Source organism: Girardinichthys multiradiatus, chromosome 2 (genome assembly GCF_021462225.1).
Source record: "Girardinichthys multiradiatus isolate DD_20200921_A chromosome 2, DD_fGirMul_XY1, whole genome shotgun sequence".
Lineage (NCBI taxonomy): Eukaryota > Metazoa > Chordata > Actinopteri > Cyprinodontiformes > Goodeidae > Girardinichthys > Girardinichthys multiradiatus.
Window position 1 is genome coordinate 10,448,858 of NC_061795.1, and position 22,242 is coordinate 10,471,099.

General features: G+C 40.4%; 1 protein-coding gene across 1 annotated transcript; it reads left to right on the forward strand.

The window, feature by feature from the left end:
- The first annotated feature begins 469 nt into the window (after positions 1–469).
- wu:fa25f02 (uncharacterized protein C11orf24 homolog) lies at positions 470–21,101 on the forward strand. Its single transcript, XM_047353871.1, has 4 exons — positions 470–1,980; positions 2,103–2,251; positions 15,886–16,066; positions 16,251–21,101. Exons 3-4 carry the CDS (start codon positions 15,892–15,894, stop codon positions 17,126–17,128), a joined length of 1,053 nt encoding a protein of 350 aa, XP_047209827.1. The 5' UTR covers positions 470–1,980; positions 2,103–2,251; positions 15,886–15,891; the 3' UTR covers positions 17,129–21,101.
- The last annotated feature ends 1,141 nt before the right edge of the window (positions 21,102–22,242 follow it).

The following is a 22,242-nucleotide window of genomic DNA, read 5'->3' on the forward strand; positions in this document are numbered from 1 at the left end:
CCAGGGATTTGTGGTGACATTGAAGTCTCCACATAGCCTCACAATGTCATCTTTTTTTGGTATGCACACTACAGGAGCAGCCCACTCAGTGTAACTAACAAGTGAAATATCCCCTTCCGCCTCCAATTTAGTCAGTTCTCTTTCCACAGCTTCTCTTAGTGCATAAGGCGCATTCCTTGGCTCATGAAACTTTGGTATTTCTTCTAGGGCAACATGTAGGCTTTAATATCCTTCAACTCGCCAAGTTCAGCACAAACATCTTCCACTGTTTCTGGAGCCACTCAATTCACCTGTGACCAGTCTAACTTCAGCTGGCTAATCCAGTCTCTACCCATCAAAGCAGGACCTCTTCCTTTATCAACCAGCAGGTCTAGTTTTTCTGTGGTCTCTCTACATTTTACTTTTGTGTAAAGTTACCCATCAGCTGCAATGACTCATGGTTGCACGTTTTAAGTACACAATTTGATGGACTTAGTTTGACTGACTTAAATGTGCCCTTGTACAGATTTTCAGATATCACTGACACTGCTGCACCAGTGTCTAGTTCCATTTTCACTCTTGAACCATTTACACTGACATATGCATACGTATTTGGTGTGCGCAGTACTGAGCAGCCGGTCTCTCAGCTCACTCCTCCTTACTCCACAGACAAATCACACAGCAGTTCATCAAAGAAATTCCCAAACTTACACGTGGCTGCTAATTTTCTTAAACTAGCCACATACTCACTTATCGTCTTGGTATCTTTTTGGTTTCTCCTGTGAAACATGCACCTTTCTGCAATAAAATTGGTCTTCGCTACAGGGTGCTGTTGCAGCAAATCCACTAGTTCCTCATAAGTCTTTTCCAATGGTTTATCCGGTGCACATAAATCCATCAGCAAGCTATGTGACCTCTTTCCCACCGCTGTGAGAAACACCGACTCCTTAGTGTCCAAATTGTTTGCTGCAAAATACTGCTTGAGACGCTGACAGTAGCTGTCAAAACTTTCTTCACTTTCATCGAAGTTAAAATCTCCTGGCTTTCCAAACACCATTTTGCTAGCTCCGGCTTTGGTAGTCCCTTCACTCACCAAAACTCTCATGGCTTTCTCTTCTTTACGGTGTTACTTTGATAGCGTCTCTCCTTCCGTTGACTCTGTGCCTTCCAACTTGAAAAATCCCATCCTCATCGCCAAGAATTCTGTTATGTATGATACACAAGATTTAACGAAGTAACTATTCAAGCAGACAACTGGAAGATTGACATGGCAACAACTTTATTTCCAAAATCCAGCCCTCTTCTTTTGCAACACATTGTACTTTATCTACTGCACAGAGGAAGGACGCCCACTAGTGGTCACATTGTCTTATGACACCTTAACTTAATATCAAATAAACCATAATAATATTACAAAAAAATGGTTTCATTATTTGTGTCTGGACACCACAGCCAACCCTCTTTGAAGCTCCAGATCAGCATTGTTGTCTAGCAAAAATAGCAATAAAGGCCAGGAAACCTTGGTCTTCACCTTACTGAATTTAAGTTTGATTATCACAGGTTTTGTACAATCTGCATTTAAGATTTAATGATTTTTTAACATAGTGGATTCTGTGCACCCTGGAAAAAAACAAGAATCAACTGTACCACCTTTTGACACGTTAATTTTTGGAGTATATTATATGACAAATCAAACACAGTGTTGATTAATACATTTCTCCATCTGTGCTCTTTCAACCCTTTATACGTTTAGCTATTGAGTCATAATTGTTTAAAACTTATTTTAAGTGAGAATTAACTGAAAAGGTCTGCATACTCCACTTTCCAAGCTCTAAAACTTAAAAGGGGAAACAGGAAAGGACTTTTGTATTTATATATGTTAATATTTATTCATTTAATTAATTATTTCAACACCAGAGTGCAGTAGAACATAGCAGCTAACTGAGCACCACCGGAGAAAATAACGAAGAAGAGATCGGTGCGCTCTGTCCCGTTAGTGTTGTGAGTTGATAATGGTCATTTTCTTTCTTTGTAACATATTCTGGATTGTTTTACTCTTTTCACTCTTAGACATTAGTCTGTCACATTTCGACACTTAAAGTAATGATCTTTTTTTTTTTTAGCCGCAGTCGTTTGAAATTGTTGCAGTATTTGGCTCCCAGAAAGCAAGAGTGACGGAATTTGACGGAACACCAGCTGTTTCCTGCTCCCATTTGTTGGCTGAAGCTTATGGGAGGCTTGTCTTCTGGAAAACGGGTTTAGCACCTCGTCGGTAAGTGTCTGAATTTATCTGAACGCTATTTATAATGTCTTGTTAAACTGGCTCGTTAACGATAGCTAACTGATAGTGTGGATATTATCTGAGGTCTGGAGAGTAACTAACGTTACTTTATTTACCAGCCAGATTTAAGGCATTTTCTAACACTGCTGTTTTTTAACTGTACATATTTCACTATCTAGTTATTCTGTGTTCCTATGTATCGCAGCCGCTCAGTCAGTATAAGAGATGAATGTTTTTACTCATCAGAACAACCATGAAGCATATTAGGCTGTTTCGTGTCTCATTAACTCAGTAATTAATCCGTATTAAAAGAAAGTGAGCTTTGTATCCGTGATGGCTGACTGCGTGGCCATCATGACAGCTGAGTTTACCTTGAGGGCAGGTCACTGCTGTAGTAGACTGCTTCTGCTTTACAGCCATTCACAGAAGCAGAAGTTCAAGAAATAATCACAATCAGCTTAAATTGCACACAAATAAGGAATTTGACCTCAGTTCGTCGTTGCTCTCAATGTAGTATTAGAAGAGACATAAAAAATTAAATTTTTCTGTTACTATGTATATACGGTATTTTTAGACATGGTTGATTTAGTGCAAATATGCATGGTATTGATCTGGACACCCTGACTGTTAAGTGTTCAATCAATCAACCTTCATATGTAGAGCACTTTACACACCAAAAATAACCAAAGTGCTGCACAGGTCCATAAACTAAAAGAAAACATTAAAAAGACCAATGACACATAAACACCTACAATGAAACAAATAGAAAAGAACAGCTATAACAGTGAGTAAAAGAACATAAGACAAATATTAGAAAAAGCCTGATATTTCTGCTCAACTGGAATTAAAAGCCAACTTAAAAAGGTGTGTTATTAAAAGGGACCTAAAATCATTCAAGGGATCAGCTATCCTTACAGTAGAAGGAGAATTGTTCCAGAATTTGGAAGCATCAGCAGAAAAAGCTCTGTCTCCTGTGGTCACATGATGAGTCGTAGGAACATCTAAAAGCAACAAAAGTTCTGACCTCAAACATCTTATGGGAATGCGCTTGTGTAAAAAGCTCTGTTGGATAAGGAGGTGCCTGACTGTTAAAATATTAAAAACCAAAAAATTTTGAAATCAATCCTAAAACGTACAGGCAACCAGTGCAGGGAGGACAATATGGAGGTGATGTGCTCATGTTGCTTCTTACCCTTGAGAAGACAGGCAGCAACATTTTGGACCAGCCACAGCTGACATAGAAGATAGTTGTCCAACCCTGCATAAAGAGAGTTGCAGTAGTCCAGTTGTTCCAATTACAATCACCTCTGTCCTATTTCTATTCAAATAGAAGAACTTTACATCCACCCATGTTTTGATGTCATTTAAACATTTAACCAGATTCTGTACCGACTGGCTTGCTCTTGCTCTCAATTGGAGATAAATTTGCAGATCATCTGCAAAAAATAAAGGCATAACATATTTCCCAAGAATTTACCCCAAATTAAGCATATATGGTGAGAAAAGTATCGGTCCTAAGATAGAGCCTTGAGGAACCCCACAATTCAAAGTTGCCTGAGAAGGAAAACTGACCCAACTGGACAGAAAAACTTCTGCCAGATGGGTAGGAGCAAAACTAATTAAAAACTGTGGCTTTAACACTGCTCGACTGATCTAGACGCAAAAATTAAATGTCATGGTCCACTGTGTCAAAAGCAACAGTCAAATCAAGCAAGATTTAACAGCAGAATCTCTAGAGTCTGCACATAAATCATTTAAATGTCCATCCAAGCTGAAAGTTAAAAACAAGTCCAGGGTGTGTCCCTTTTCATTAGTGGGACACTCACTATGTCATGTTAAGAGCTGATCAAGTCTAAAAAGTCTCTATAGCAGCTTGGTCTCAAAGCAGACATGAATGTCAGAATCACCTGGGATTAAAATATGACCATAAATCGGCATAATCCCAGACAAAAGAGTTCGAAAAGTCCTGAAGAAAATCATTTTTAAACTTTGGGGGCCAATAGATCACTGCACATGCCACCGGGATTCACTTTTTATCTCCACGAGTTGGACCTTGAAACTAAAAAAGCGGTCTGCCAACACAGGAATCTGGATTGAAACACCAAAACAACTCGACTGCCTTTCCGTTCCATCCGAGGAGAGCTGATGAAACCACAGTCCAGAGTAAGAGGTTCGAGTACAAGCTGGACTCACTGGCCTGGAGCCACTTCACTGTCAGACTCATAAAATGCCGCGAAGTGAAAAAAACATTCAGAACAAAAGCTTTGTTTGCTGGATATGTGGCGCTGATAAGAGCTGAGTAATGATAACCTCCTCCTTAGCTGTGGAAGAGGTCACTGTCAGGTGAGCTTGGTATAGAGCCAGTCCAGGGACAATAGGTAAAATCCAACGCAGAGAAGAGATGAATCCACTTGGAACAGAAATTGCTTTCAGAGGACCTCAGAATGGCCTTGATGTCATCTCTTTTTCCCTGTCTCCCGGAATGCTTTGTCTATGTAGAAATGACAGTTGTGCAATGCAGGAAAGCAGGTATTTCAGAAAAGAAAAGTGGTGGATTACCAGTTCAAAATAGACTTATGAGAATTTCCAAAATGTAAAACAGCTTGGTGATTATAAACCAGAATAGCAGAAACATCATTCCAGCATATAAAGTAAAATAAAACAAAAACAATCAAAAACTACACAGGCAACATGCCAAGTGTTCTTCACTTTACCTGGGTAAAGAAACTGTCTGAGGTGGCTGGGTTTTGTAACCAGCGTTCTGCAGTCATGGGGTGGATCAGAGATGGACAAGAAGCTGAGTACAGGGAGCTGGTGGACCACTTTGTGGCATGGTGTGGAAACAATCACCTCGTCTTAAACATGAATAAGACAAAGAAGATGATTGTAGATTTTAAGAGAAACAAGAATAAGTCAAACACTGTTTCAATCATGGGACAAGAAGTGGAGGTGGTGGAGGAGTATAAATACCTTGGTGTTCACCTGGACAACAGACTAGAGGGGAGATGCAACTGTGAAGCCATCTACAAGAAGGGACAGAGCAGACTGTACTTCTTGAGGAAGCTTAGGTCCTTAGGTGTTTGCAGCAAGATTCTGCATATCTTCTATAAGTCTGTTGTGGAAAGTGTGATCTCTTTTGCCATCATCTACTGGGGAAGCAGCATCAGAGCCAGGGCTTTAAAAAAGCTCAACAAGCTCATAAAGAAGGCTGGCTCTGTACTGGGGCTCCTCTGGAACCTCTGGAGATCATTGTGCAAAGAAGGGTTCTTTATAAAATGAAGAGCATTATGGAGAACCCTGAGCATCCTCTGACAGTCAGAGGCTTCTTCAGATCTTCTGTAAGACGGAGCGCTACAGGAGATCCTTCCTGCCCATAGCCATCAGCATCTACAACGGCTCTTTGAAGAAACCTGCAGAATATGAGCTACAACAACATTTAATTTCCCTTTGGGATTAATAAAGTATTTTTGAATTTGATTTGAATTGAATTTGGAGCTTCCACCTGAGGTATTACAATTTGAAATGATCTAATAGTTTTCTCTGCATTGTGGGATTTGCTTTTATTATAACATAAAATTATAACATTAATTGACTACATCTATAAAGCCTGGGCTACCTAACTTCATAACACACCTGTGGATTTGAGCATATGTCATTCATTGAAACATCTAATATCTCTGCACTGGAATTTATACCCAGAATAAATCAATACCAGGTGGACCATCTGGAAAGGCTTCCCTGACTCGGTGCCTTCCTTCTCTCCTTCAGTTTCCTCTGCACTGTTTTTTAATCTCTCTCTCTCTGACTCTGAAATCCTCTCATCTTCACTGCTTACACAAACATAATTTTTCTCATCTTCACTCATTTCTTCACCTGTTGCACTTTCAGTGGCCTCCTTCACCTGTGACCCTCCTGGTCTCTCTATCATTCTTCATTCCTTAAATTTCAGAGTCTCTTCCTCCTTCTCATCCCTCACTTTTTAGCCAAAGAACCTGGAAATATCTCCACTTTTAAATCTCCTTTTCATTGTGATCTGCAATGTGCCAGCATCAAGATTTGGTAAAATTAGCCCACTTCTTACCACAAGATGTCTAGAACAATATGAAACCAGAAATGATTACATTGACAGAGGTCCCATCAGCAGTTATATTTATAAATCTTATTCTCATGGTAGTCAATTAATTATTTTCCCGATCTGACCGAATGGATGTAACGTGGTTATATTGTGCCTCATTGCCGTGATATTTATCACACACAGCCGTCAGTGAAACTGCAGGCCCCCCCCCCCCCAAAAAAAAGCAAACCCCAACATTTTTTTCATAACTGAACTTTTCATTAACAGTCATCGTACTTATTGTAAGCTAAACTAACAAGGGAAATATGCTATGGGTCACTGTTGTCAAATGATTAATAAACATGTTACACTGTGAACTTGGGTCACTTCAGCAGACATTTCATTTATTGCAAACTTAAGTTGACTTTAATGTTGTGTTAAATCATCACCTGGAGAAACTGACTATAACTGCAGAAACTTGGACAACTAAGTTGCTCCACTCTGCTGGGCTGCAGACAGACTGCCTTGTTAATAAGCCTGAGAGACAGATGGTGTTGATGCAGGGCGGTAACTACGTTTTTCAGGGACATCAGATTATATCTATAATTACACATTTTTGGTAAATTAACTTTTAATTTGTGGCTTGTAGGAGGACTTTGGACAAACGAGTGATTAGTAATTACAAGTATTTTAATAACATAAAAGTAGGGACACAGCTGGGGGGCAGTTGCCCCCCTGTAAATTCGCCCCTGATTGAGTCAGAGCCTTCTACAGATCTGTCTACTGTTTTGCTAAACAGTGAAGTCACACTTAAATTATATAGTTTTCTTAATGAGGGCTGATAAGTTCTCTACTGATTAGTACCGTAATTAAGGAAGTAAAATGTTGTCATATTGTAATTAATTTTGAGATTTTAGTATCGTGACAGCCCTGGTAATTCACAGTAGACAGTGTTGTCATAGCTGAGCTGCAGTAAATGAAGGGACCTTTATTCTTCCTCTTTCCATTATTCTGCCTCTTACTATCTCTTCCTTTTCTTTTTCCAGACCATGTTTGCTGATCTGTTGTCACAATGATTTTTTACAGTGCAAAATGTATTTATACTCATTAAACCTTTTCACATTCTGCCACATGTGTGCCCAGCAGTCTATGGGCGAGAGGCGGGGTACACCCTGGACAGGTTGCCAATCCATCGCAGGGCAACACACAAACAACCATGCAAACACTCATTCATACACCTAAGGGCAATTTAGACAGACCAATTAACCTAATAGGCATGTCTTTGGACTGTGGGAGGAAGCCGGAGTACCCAGTGAGAACCCATGCATGCACGGGGAGAACATGCAAACTCCATGCAGAAAGACCCCAGGCTGGGAATTGAACCCAGGACCTTCTTGCTGCAAGGCAACAGTGCTACCAACTGTGCCACCGTGCAGCCCTCCACCGTGCAGCCCTATTTTCTACCGCTTATTCCATAGTGGGTCGCGGCGGTGCTGGTGCCTATCTCCAGCAGTCTGTGGGCAAGAGGCAGGGTACACCCTGGACAGGTCGCCAGTCCATCGCAGGGCAACACACAGTACCGTGTGCTATTTTGTTAAAAAAAAAACAGCTGCAGGTGTACAGGTCCTTCTCAAAATATTAGCATATTGTGATAAAGTTCATTATTTTCCATAATGTCATGATGAAAATTTAACATTCATATATTTTAGATTCATTGCACACTAACTGAAATATTTCAGGTCTTTTATTGTCTTAATACGGATGATTTTGGCATACAGCTCATGAAAACCCAAAATTCCTATCTCACAAAATTAGCATATCATTAAAAGGGTCTCTAAACGAGCTATGAACCTAATCATCTGAATCAACGAGTTAACTCTAAACACCTGCAAAAGATTCCTGAGGCCTTTAAAACTCCCAGCCTGGTTCATCACTCAAAACCCCAATCATGGGTAAGACTGCCGACCTGACTGCAGTCCAGAAGGCCACTATTGACACCCTCAAGCAAGAGGGTAAGACACAGAAAGAAATTTCTGAACGAACAGGCTGTTCCCAGAGTGCTGTATCAAGGCACCTCAGTGGGAAGTCTGTGGGAAGGAAAAAGTGTGGCAGAAAACGCTGCACAACGAGAAGAGGTGACCGGACCCTGAGGAAGATTGTGGAGAAGGGCCGATTCCAGACCTCGGGGGACCTGCGGAAGCAGTGGACCGAGTCTGGAGTAGAAACATCCAGAGCCACCGTGCACAGGCGTGTGCAGGAAATGGGCTACAGGTGCCGCATTCCCCAGGTCAAGCCACTTTTGAACCAGAAACAGCGGCAGAAGCGCCTGACCTGGGCTACAGAGAAGCAGCACTGGACTGTTGCTCAGTGGTCCAAAGTACTTTTTTCGGATGAAAGCAAATTCTGCATATCATTCAGAAACCAAGGTGCCAGAGTCTGGAGGAAGACTGGGGAGAAGGAAATGCCAAAATGCCAGAAGTCCAGTGTCAAGTACCCACAGTCAGTGATGGTCTGGGGTGCCGTGTCAGCTGCTGGTGTTGGTCCACTGTGTTTTATCAAGGGCAGGGTCAATGCAGCTAGCTATCAGAAGATTTTGGAGCACTTCATGCTTCCATCTGCTGAAAAGCTTTATGGAGATGAAGATTTCATTTTTCAGCATGACCTGGCACCTGCTCACAGTGCCAAAACCACTGGTAAATGGTTTACTGACCATGGTATCACTGTGCTCAATTGGCCTGCCAACTCTCCTGACCTGAACCCCATAGAGAATCTGTGGGATATTGTGAAGAGAACGTTGAGAGACTCAAGACCCAAAACTCTGGATGAGCTAAAGGCCGCTATCGAAGCATCCTGGGCCTCCATAAGACCTCAGCAGTGCCACAGGCTGATTGCCTCCATGCCACGCCGCATTGAAGCAGTCATTTCTGCAAAAGGATTCCAGACCAAGTATTGAGTGCATAACTGTACATGATTATTTGAAGGTTGATGCTTTTTGTATTAAAAACACTTTTCTTTTATTGGTCGGATGAAATATGCTAATTTTGTGAGATAGGAATTTTGGGTTTTCATTAGCTCTATGCCAAAATCATCCGTATTAAGACAATAAAAGACCTGAAATATTTCAGTTAGTGTGCAATGAATCTAAAATATATGAATGTTAAATTTTCATCATTACATTATGGAAAATAATGAACTTTATCACAATATGCTAATATTTTGAGAAGGACCTGTATAAGCAAGCAGGGTGTAATCTTTTATTCATCCTTCTTTCTCTCCTCCACTCTTTCCTTCTTTTCTCCTCTTTTGCCCCGTCTCTCTCTTTTTCAAGCTTCTATTTTCCTTTTTATTTCAGTCTCTGTGTCCGTAACAATTGAAATATTCCCAAAGAAGTTTATAATAAAATTTATTTTATAAATATCAAGCAGAGCTTTAAAGTATTAGCTGTGATGGTCCGCTTGTGAAACTAAATCTGTTGGGCAATTTCTTGGGACTCAGACAACAATTCTGAGCGATACTCTGCCGGACAGGACACCGTAGAAAAAAACCCCAAAAAAACCCCCAATAGTCCAGCCTTGAAGTAACAAATGCGTGGACTAGTTTTTCAGCGTCACTCCTGGATAGAATATTTCTAATTTTGGCAATGTTCCGGAGATGAAAGAAGGAAATCCTAGAAACCTGTTTAATATGGGATTTAAATTACATGTCCTGGTCAAAAGTAACACCAAGGTTTTTTACGTTATTACCGGAGGTCAGTTTAATGCCATTCAGGTTAAGTGATTGACTAAGCAGTTTCTTTTTTAAAGACTCTGGTTCAAAGACGACAACTTCTGTCTTGTCTGAATTTAGAAGCAAAAAATTTAAAGTCATCCAAGTTTTTATATCTTCAAGACATGCTTGTAGTCTATCTAACTGGTTGGGCTCATCAGGATTTATGGATAAGTAAAGCTGAGTATCATCAGCGTAACAGTGAAAATTTATTCTATGCTCCCTGATAATTTGACCTATTGGATATATATAGTAAAGAGAATTGGCCCAAGTACCGAACCCTGTGGTACTCCACAATTAACCCTGGAGTTTAAAGATGATTTATCATTTACATGAACACACTGGAATCTGTCAGACAGATAAGATTTAAACCAGCTTAGCGCTGTTCCCCTGATCCCTACAGCATATTCCAGCCTTTTTAAGAGAATATTTTTGGTTGACTGTATCAAATGCAGCACTGAGATCTAAGAGGACAAGTACACACAAAAGTCTATTATCTGAGGCCATAAGAATATCATTAGTGACTTTCAGCAGAGCTGTTTCAGTGCTATGGTGAGCTCTGAAGCCTGACTGAAACTCTTGAAACAGGTCATTGCTGTGTAAATGCTCACACATTTGATTAGCAACTATTTTCTCAAGAATTTTAGATAAGAATGGAAGATTGGATATAGGTCTGTAATTTTTCAAGTCATCTCGATCAAGCGAAGGTTTCTTGAGTAAAGGTTTAATTACAGCTAACTTAAAAGCCTGTGGTACATATCCATTTACTAAAGATAGATTAATCATATCTAAAATGGGACTGGTAATCAGAGGGAACACCTCCTTAAATAATTTGGTTAGGATTGGGTCTATCATACAAGTTGAAGGTTTAGATGAAGCTAATATTTCTGATAAGTCAGGAAGCTCCACAGGATCAAAACAGTCCAAACACAAATCAGGTTCTGTAGTTATTTCCAATGTTGTCTCACTTGCTGAGGATGAAGTAATCATCTTCGGGAGTATGTCAAAGATTTTATTTTTAAATAATCAATTTTATTTAAGTAGAATCCCGTAAAGTCGTGACTGCTGAGAGCTAAGGGAATGGATGGCAACAGAGTTATGACTCTGTGTAAGTTTAGCAACTGTACTAAAGAGAATCCTAGGATTATTCATTCTTGTTCTCTTCTATTAATGATGAAAAATAAGCTGTTCTGGCTTGGCGAAGTGTCTTTTTATACAACAGTAGGCTATTTTTCCAGTTTAAGTAGGAATCCTCTGGGTGTTTCTAACATTGTGCTTTAAAGTACGCAGATCTAAATTAAACCAAGGAGCCTGCCTCCTATGAATGATTACCTTCTTTTTCAAGGGGGCTGCATTGTCTAATGCATCACACAATGATGAAGTAACACTATGAACAAAAGAATCAATTTGTGAAAGGGCAGAAACAGAATTATTGCCCTCCACTGTGCTTTTCAGTGATAATGAGGAAATTAAAAGTGGAACAGATTCTTTAAAGGTTGATACAGCATTGCCTGATAATGATCTACTATAATGAAATTTTCTTTCAGGTGTGGAGTACTCGGTTAAATTAAACCCAAAGGTTATTAAGAAATGGTCAGACAGGACAGGGTTATGAGAGAATATTGTTATGTCTTTACACTCAATGCCATATGTCAGCACAAGGTCCAGAGAATGAAGACAAAGGTGGGTAGGTTTGTTAATGTTTTGATCAAAGCCAATTGAGTCTAAGATAGCATTAAATGCTATATTTAGGCTATCACTTTCAGCGTCTACATCAATGTTAAAATCCCCCACTATAATAACTTTATCTGTATTTAACACTAAATCAGATAAAAGGTCTGAAAACTGATCTAAAAATTGAGAGTAAGGGCCTGGTGGACGGTACAAAACAACAAACAGAAGTGGTTTTAGTGCTTTGCAATTTGGATGAGGAAAACTAAGGATTAAATATTCAAAAGAGTTGTAGCTATTGATTGGTCTGGGACTAATCAATAAATAGGACTGAAAGATGGTTGCTACTCCTCCTCGCCCAGTATTTCGAGGAATGTGAAAATTTAAATAATTAGTAGGAGTTGACTCATTTATATTAAAATAATCCTCTTGCTGCAGCCAGGTTTCTTGAGACCATCTGTTGTTCACAAGTACTGCCAGTCCACCTCCTTTACATTTGCTGCTCCTCTTTAAATCTCTGTCTGCTCGTATGGTTAAAAAGCCTGGCAGAGAGACCCTGGAGTCGGGGATATGATCCTGCAGCTATGTCTCAGTAAAACGCATAATACTGCATGCCCGGTACTCTGGCTGGGTCCTTTGTAGGGCTTGGAGTTCATCCAACTTGTTTCCCAACGATCTCACATTGCCCATCATAATCGACAGAAGAGATGGTTTGAACTTCCTCCTTCTCTCTCTTCTCTTAGCTCCTGCTCTGCATCCACGGCATCTCCTTTTCAACTCATCAGGGATTTGGGGTTGTAGTTGAAGTATTATTTGAGCTTTTGAGATCTTAATCAGCTGCTCCCAGTTATAAGAAACAACCCCGTTGCAATGGCAATGCATCATAACAAATGTCCAAAAGTAGAAAAGTATTAGGAAAAATCCTCCAAGTTGCACAGCATCTGACACCGGAGAGGACAGTCGTCCAAAAAAATCAACTGCATCCACCACAAGAGGAAGAGTTCCCAAAAAAGGATCAATCAGAAACAAAAGTAACAGAGCTACTCCAACCTGCTGCCACCTTGAGCAGCGCAATTCTAGAAATTGCAATTCAGGGCAAATATCTTATTGGTATGCTAAGTGTCCATACCTAACATATTCAGTATAATAGATTTAACACCCCATTAGGGAAATAGTGGCTCAGGTGGTAGGGGTTTGTCCTGTAACTGATAGGTTGCCGGTTTGAACACCTGCTCCATCCACCTCAGTGTTGTCCTTGGTGAAGACACTTTACCCGCCTGCCTGAGGGCAGTCTGACAGTGTTTGTACATATGTGTGTATGAATAGGTGGATTGTAGTGTAAAGCCCTTCGGAGTTCTCAGACTTGATAAAGCACTATACAAGTTTAGGCCATTTACCACCCCAACACTCTGCCCTGGGTTTGAGACTCTCTGGAAGCCTGTGCTGCAGTGTCTTTCCCCTCTCTCCATCCCGCTTCCTGTCTGCTTACTTTCGAAAAATAATCAAAAAAGTGAAGGCCACTAGTGCGACAAAAAAAAGTTTCCCCCAAGCATCAGTGTCGTAGCTGTTGGGGTCATCCATTTTGGTCGGGCAGTTCGACATGCTCAGCTCAACAGACGTTGCAGCTCTGACGTCACCCGGGATTATAAAACCCACGGGAAATAAACATTCGTTGCCATTTCCAGCGTGTCTCACGGGACGGCGCATTGGAGGCGCATATCTGGAGAGACAAAAGCTCGCAGGCGAACTTTTTTCAAGTTTACCAAGTTTTAACAAGTTTGGATTTTCCTTGCAGTAGATGCTCCTACTTCACAGAGCCTGTAGTGCTCGACACAGCAGTCGCGGGTTCCAGTCCCAGCTTTGTCAACCTTTGCTACATGTCCTCTCCTCTCACCCTATTTCCTGTCAGTTAACTTATAGAAATAAAGGCCACTATTGCCAAAAAATAAATAAATAAAATGCAATATGCTTCGTGAAATTGCTCTTGTCTACCTGAATGCTCCCCTAAAGGATTATGTCAAGGTTCAGTTACTTTGGTACTTTCTGTACTTCCCTCTAAGCCCGCACTCTATTGCTAAACTGTCACCTTTGACAGACCCTGACTAGCTTTTATATTTCTTCTACTGGTCCTTCTCAAAATATTAGCATATTGTGATAAAGTTAATTATTTTCCATAATGTCATGATGAAAATTTAACATTCATATATTTTAGATTTATTGCACACTAACTGAAATATTTCAGGTCTTTTATTGTCTTAATACGGATGATTTTGGCATACAGCTCATGAAAACCCAAAATTCCTATCTCACAAAATTAGCATATCATTAAAAGGGTCTCTAAACGAGCTATGAACCTAATCATCTGAATCAACGAGTTAACTCTAAACACCTGCAAAAGATTCCTGAGGCCTTTAAAACTCCCAGCCTGGTTCATCACTCAAAACCCCAATCATGGGTAAGACTGCCGACCTGACTGCTGTCCAGAAGGCCACTATTGACACCCTCAAGCAAGAGGGTAAGACACAGAAAGAAATTTCTGAACGAATAGGCTGTTCCCAGAGTGCTGTATCAAGGCACCTCAGTGGGAAGTCTGTGGGAAGGAAAAAGTGTGGCAGAAAACGCTGCACAACGAGAAGAGGTGACCGGACCCTGAGGAAGATTGTGGAGAAGGGCCGATTCCAGACCTTGGGGGACCTGCGGAAGCAGTGGACTGAGTCTGGAGTAGAAACATCCAGAGCCACCGTGCACAGGCGTGCACGGGCTACAGGTGCCGCATTCCCCAGACCTGGGCTACAGAGAAGCAGCACTGGACTGTTGCTCAGTGGTCCAAAGTACTTTTTTCGGATGAAAGCAAATTCTGCATGTCATTCAGAAACCAAGGTGCCAGAGTCTGGAGGAAGACTAGGGAGAAGGAAATGCCAAAATGCCAGACGTCCAGTGTCAAGTACCCACAGTCAGTGATGGTCTGGGGTGCCGTGTCAGCTGCTGGTGTTGGTCCACTGTGTTTTATCAAGGGCAGGGTCAATGCAGCTAGCTATCAGGAGATTTTGGAGCACTTCATGCTTCCATCTGTTGAAAAGCTTTATGGAGATGAAGATTTCATTTTTCAGCACAACCTGGCACCTGCTCACAGTGCCAAAACCACTGGTAAATGGTTTACTGACCATGGTATCACTGTGCTCAATTGGCCTGCCAACTCTCCTGACCTGAACCCCATAGAGAATCTGTGGGATATTGTGAAGAGAACGTTGAGAGACTCAAGACCCAACACTCTGGATGAGCTAAAGGCCGCTATCGAAGCATCCTGGGCCTCCATAAGACCTCAGCAGTGCCACAGGCTGATTGCCTCCATGCCACGCCGCATTGAAGCAGTCATTTCTGCAAGAGGATTCCCGACCAAGTATTGAGTGCATAACTGTACATGATTATTTGAAGGTTGACGTTTTTTGTATTAAAAACACTTTTCTTTTATTGGTCGGATGAAATATGCTAATTTTGTGAGATAGGAATTTTGGGTTTTCATGAGCTGTATGCCAAAATCATCCGTATTAAGACAATAAAAGACCTGAAATATTTCAGTTAGTGTGCAATGAATCTAAAATATATGAATGTTAAATTTTCATCATTACATTATAGAAAATAATGAACTTTATCACAATATGCTAATATTTTGAGAAGGACCTGTAAGTAGCCCTTTGTTAACTTTGATGACATAACTTCATTGCTTCATTGCCTCATTTGTAAGTTGCTTTGGATAAAAACATCATTGCAAGGTTAGCAGATTGTAGTGCTAACCCTGTGATTTAAAGGACATTTTGCCATCCTTTAAAGGTCCTCTGTATTGTAGAACATTTTGCACTTGGCCCATAGCTCAACACAATGCCTACACATTCTTTGGCACTACTGGAATGCAGAGAGTAAGGGCTCTACTGGAAAACTTAAGCGGTTTTGAAAATGTTACTTGGTAGGCAGCTCATGCCTGTTTACTGTAGTAATCGTGTTTACGTTGACCAATAAAATGCTCTTTTTGATTGGTTGTGTAGATGCAGAGAGTAGATGACAACACCACTTCCAAGCTAGTCTAGTCTCTTGTTAATGGGAGTTGTTTTTTGTGTATCTGATCTCATTATCCCAGCCCACCATGAACCTTGGTTCTTTGATGCTCCAGCTGACCTCATCAGTGAGTGTTCACCTCCTCTGCTTCCTACTGCTCCTCTCCAGCCTCTCCCTCACAGCACCCATGTCAGATCAAGTTTCTCCAGCCTGGCTCAACACTGTAGAGTCCAACTGCTCCGCTGGATGTATACAGACGTCAGGTATACTGTTAAAGGAGATGTAGTACATAATCACAATGGAAATTCAGGGGCTCTTTATGCTCTCGAAATAACACTCTTGTATGTGTGCTGAGTGTTTTTAAAACCCAGAGCGACCATAATTAAAAGCAAAGTGATGCTATTCCATCCTAGTAATGTTACACATTTCTTTTTCTTTGTTTCCAAGGTCAGAAAACTGAGGCAAACCTTAATAAAAGTAATGAACTTCACATTAAATTAAATGAGTCCCACCAGGAGAAGTTTGTTCGTAACTTAACTTCATCCTCCAACCTGACCAAAGTCCTCTTCAGTCAACCTCACCAGTCGTCATCCACCTCTCCAACGATTCTGAAGCTAGGATCTTTAACCAGCCAGAGTTCACCTTCAGAGGTAGACGCTGTGAGAGCAACTCCTCCTCGTCCTCCTTTCATGTCTGTCTTACCCAATCAGTCTGCAGATAATGGTTCCACTATAAGCCCGTTTCCATCAGCTCCAACAGAACCTGTTGGGACCTCTCAAACAGTTTTAGAAGCAACTCAGATGACTTTTGCAGCTCTGCCCTTCAAAACACTAGCAGAAATGACACTATCTACACCTCTGTCCCCCAAAACACCAGCTACTTCACAATCTACAACATCAAAAACAGTTAACAACCCTCCAACAACTGTAAAAGTGATAACTACCATTTTGCCCACAGGCCAAAAACGTCCATCATCATCTGTGGGACCCACAATGCGGTCTAGTACCAGGAAAGCAGTGGTTTCACCTACTTCTTTAAGCACAGAAGCTACAGCCGTTCCTCTTAGCAGAACCACTGCTTCTGGCAGCCCCACTAAATCCTCTGCTTCTGCAACAAGGGTTGCTGTGGTAGAAGTTGCTGGAGCGGCTCTGACCTGGCAGCTGGTGGACACAGCCTCTTTACTGGCTGTCCTGCTCTTTGGCCTGCTCTTCTTCCTGGTCACAGTGGCAGTGTTTGTCACGCAGGCATACGAGAGCTACAAGAGGAAGGACTACACACAAGTCGACTACCTGATCAATGGCATGTACAGTGACTCTGGAGTGTGATGCAGGAAGACACTAAACCCAAGCCACGGAGCTTGATCGGCACATAATAATCACAGCGACTGCTGTTTGTTGAAGAAGTGGTAATAAAGTAGAAAATGGAACAGCCTGATTTGTTTATATCAGCACTGTACTGTTGCCTCCTTTGTTTTGTTTTTTTGGTATAGAACAGCCCACCCTAAACTGTAATTAGGATGGCGAGCATTCTGAATGAGTTCAGCTATTTCTGGCAGAAAAAGCTGCTCCACATTTATCTTCTGCCTGCATGAAGGTGGTTGCAAAATGGTTAGCACAGCAGATGACCTTGGTATGATCAATATAACTATATTTTGTTTTCCTTTTCAAATTGAAATCTGTGAAAAAAAATTATTTCTACGAGAGTGCATGATGGCAGCCAATTATTGAAGGTTATTTTGAATAAATTTAAAACATTTCATAAACCATAATTCCTTTTTAAACTGAATCTTGACTACAGTATTGGAAAATTTTAAATCTGAGGTGCAATAGGTTTGATACAGAGTACAGTTTCTCTTTAAAAAGTCTAAATCTTACATTAAGTTCAGTTTTTTTTCTGTTGAGATGTCATACGTACTAATATTTTCAATAGATAACTGTCACCGGGGTGTTTTACTACCAATACTGAGCATTTTTCTTCCTGGAGGCTGAAATTAAGAGGTAGTCATTCTTCTAAATTCTTATAAAATGAAAGCAGATTCCGACAGTATCAAACATCTCAGCTTTAAAAAATTGTAGTGCAATTTATTAGATTTGAACTGTCACGCAGCTCTTACTTTTTCAATAAGGGAGAAGAACAATGAAGACTGTGCCCACTCCCAATGATCTTCACTGATGAAGGTGATAGGTAATGATCAAATGGAATATTGAAGGCAGACCTGGTAACTAAAGTGTTTACTTAAATATAATAAAAATACTTTTCATCTTTTGATTGTGTTAGTCACCCTGAGGGGACACGCTAACATGTTCCATTTTGCTGCATGTATTTCACATGGGATGGCCATTGTATAGGACCAGAAAGAGTTGGTCATGTCTCCCCTTAGCCGTTGTGTTGCAACTGTGGTTGTTTTATATCTGACCTTTTTTTTTTTTTTAGGAAACTGTTGCTGCAATGAGATTTGTTTTGGCTGACCATGTATCGGTTTGGACAGTAAGAAATATAATCGATTTTACTGCAAGAAAAATGGATTATAAACCCCTCGTCACCTAAGGGGAGCCACGTTGGGAGCGCCACAATGCGTCTAGTCATTGAACATGTGAACACCAACATGTATGTCAGCGTTGATGCTTCTGAGTAAAACGGGTTTAAAAAGCATCTCTGGATGTTGCGGCAACCAGACGCTGCTGGTGTGGGTTTTTTGGTTGGAAATAATAGAAGCTGTTTTTTTTATGTGTCTGATGCTCCCACAGTGCTGTCCTTCACCACTTTTTGGTTCAACCAGAGGTCATCATTTGATATTCCATAAAAGTTTGCAAACCCAAATAGGAAACAATAGTGCACCCAATCAAGTAGGGTCCAATACAAAGTCTTCATAGAATAGTGTGTACTTAAATTGAAATTTAATTTGAGCATTCTGATCATTATATCCATAATTCACAAAAATACGCTGCTGTGTTGTATTCATCGTGAAATTGAAGTAGAAACATGCGACTTCAAATTGGCTAAGAGACAAACGGACCCAGAGCTTACCATGACCAGCCACGGTCGGCAGTGTAAAGGTTTATGTTAACAGTCAAGTGATCAAACATGAGTAGGCTGTAAAGGTTCTAAAAATCCCATTTGTTTGGATCGCTTTGGAGTTATTGGAGTTCAGGGACAGTTTTAACAGCTTATAACCTCTCAACAGAACACCTCTTGAAAAAATCTGCTAGGAAAAAACAAAAGTTTCTTACTGTCTGAGGAATAACTCGGCATTTAGCATGCTATTACGGTTTCATTGAAAATGCGGATATTCCGTTATAAAAACAGAAGCTGCTTTTGGACAGTCTAATTCTTAAGGCCGCTTTAGTGATGTCATGGTGAACAAATTTTATGCTACCGATGTTTTTTGGGTTTGTTCACTAGTTCTTTATGTTGAATGCCTTTTATAAACCCTAACTACTTTTCAAACATTACACACTGGCAGAAAGAGAAACAGGGCTGGTACTTCAGTGAAAGCCCCTGGGCTTGTATTAATTACACTGGAGAGAAATCTCTGAGAAGCACTCTGTCCATACGAGGCCTCTATGTAGTGGCTGCTAGTGTCATAGTACTTCTCTCCATGGCTCTTACCTTTTTAATTCCTTTGCATAGACTCATTTTCCTCCAGGAAAATGTCAGGGCGACAGAACATACCAAAAACCATCATGTCTTTACTGATCTCATTGGTTATGACTTTTTCACCATCTGCCATATTGATTGTTGAGTCATTTTGTGTTAGCAGAGGTGCTGTTCCTCAAACGACTTGTTGAGCTCCGAAGAGTTTCTAAAACAAACAACTTGAGTTCCAGTTTAGAAGGAGAAGAAGTTCTGCCTTTGAAAGAGTTTTCAGCAGAGTGCTGACTGGGAAGAATGGAACCGTTGTTAAAGGACACTAAGGTTTTTTTTGGTTTTGCTAAATCTAGATCCCATGAAATGACTTAATGTGATTAGCTGCTGAGAACAATCTTTTTGGTTTGCCTTCCATCACTTTGAGGCCCAGAATAGGTCCCTGGTAGAACCCTGAGAGCTTTCTGTTCTGTAATTGTGGATGTTTCGGCCCAGTAGCTTTAGGTTGGGGGAGCAGAAGGCCTTTAGAGGTGTCAGTGGGACTACTACAAGCTTCTCTCAGTTTAGTCTGCTAGATTCATGGAGTTTTTGCATTTCAACTTGTCTTAAAACATATTTAACACTATTAGATGTTTACATATCTTACTATGGTTTAATTGTCTATAAAAGCACAGTAGCTTATAGAAACAAAGGTCCAAAATTTCAGTTGAATTTCACGACATTCCATTAAGTTTCACTGATGTAGATGATGCCTTCCTTCAAGGCTCAGTGTCTTTTGAGAGAACACATTTATACCTTACCAGTTTATTTCCCAGTAGTTGAGAATATTTACTGGAAGCTTTTGAATGTATTCGGTCATCTTTCTCCCATATTCTGATATCTATTAATAACCTCCTTCTGTGCTATACTTTTAGATTTGGGTTTCTTGGCCTTAGAGGTATCTACCTGTAATTAAGGTGTGGTTTTGAAAGAAGACAATGAGTTTTTTTGTAAAAAACGTATTTTTGGAAACTCATAAAAGCATTTTTATTTCCTTTTTGTTTTCTCTTTTATGCAGTGTTTCCAATAATGTTGGCTTTTTTTTCCACATAGTTTAGTTGCCTGATGACGTTTTCTCATTAGGAACTCACAGTGCAGTACTTTGGTGTCCTCCTGTTCTGGTGCCATATTTATTGTGATTTTTTAAATATTTTGGTGCTGATGATCAACCAGGTCAGTATGTATGGTTTAGGGTGATTTACATTTGTTGTTGTGGTGTGTTGCTTAAAGCACATTGTTTTCTTATAAAGCCAAGGGATATTTCAAGCCATAATAAGTTTGTGATTAATGTAAGAAAAATGCTCTTCAGAATTAAAGAGACGTATTTGTTTATTGTGCATGTGAAATGCATTTGAGTTGAATAATTTAATTGTGTCTGCATGTGAAACTGGGTTTTCTCACTAAAACGTTAGTTGAACCAAAAACCTTCATTAGCCATAGGTGTGACTGATTTGTCTGTAGTGCCAGTCTGTGTTGAAGAGTCTTGGATCATGTCAGTAGGACTGTCATAAAGTGATGTTTATGTTTCTGATGCTGGAAGCTGTTATATGTTGGATATGTCTGTGTTTGCAGGAACTGATGTCACCTGCTATGTGCCAACTGAATATTGTACTAATGCACTTTCCAAATATTTTTTCACTTTGTAGAAAATTAATAATAAAGAATTAAACAGAATTATTTGTGGTGTTTGAGTAAGTTGTCATTGCTGATGAATGCCTGTTAGTTTGGGTGGATGTCCATGTCTTGGTAGGTCTGAAGTTGGTCCATTCTCTCGTCATGTTCACACCATGGACTGAGCAGAGTTCTAGGACATGTTCTCAGTTTGGCAGAATGTTTTAGAACCTAAGCATGCACACTTTTTCCTGGACCTATCTGCTTCATAATGCTGGTTGTAAGAAACCTCAGAAGCTAGGAACAACAGCTGCATTTCTTCACAGAATAAGTCCCACACAGTTGACTCTTCATTTGGTGACTTTTGAAGGCTGTTTGTTTGCACTGGATATAATTTAGAGGTATCAGATTAAAAGGAGCTGACTACAGATGTACCCCAGGTTTTATACATATATATTTGATTGCAGATTGCATTGAGTCAGTGACTTGCAGCATTCACTCCTTGATGAGCATGTAGAGACAGTGGACCGTCGCTTGCATTGACTTTGCAGCAATCCCTCATACTGAGTATGCATGTAGCGACAGTGGAGTGGAAAACTCGCTTTTAACAGGAAGAAACCTCCAGCAGAACCAGGCTCAGTGTGAGCGGCCATCTGCCACGACCAACTGGGGGTTTGAGAGAACAGAGCAGAGACATAAAGAGAACAAAGAAGCACCGATCCACTAATCAAACCAGTTATACCGGCTGCTCCATTATCAAACCCAGTGCCCCAGCCTCAGGTCGTTCATGACAAACCTTGGGCCATGTGTCGATGAGCATCCTTATCCTATTCTCACAAAAGGGAAACATTAGAACTTATGCTTCATACAGTGCCTCGCGAAAGTACTCGGCCCACTTGAACTGGTCAACCTCTTGCCACATTTCAGGCTTCAAACATAAAGATATAAAATTCAAATGTTTTGTGAAGAATCAACAAGTGGGACACAATCATGAAGTGGAATGAAATTTATTGGATGTGTCAAACTTTTTTGACAAATAAAAAACTGAAAAGTGGGGCGTGCAATATTATTCGGCCCCTTTACTATCAGTGCAGCAAACTCACTCCAGAAGTTCAGTGAGGATCTCTGAATGATCCAATGTTGTCCCAAATAACTGATGATGATAAATAGAATCCACTTGTGTGTAATCAAGTCTCCGTATAAA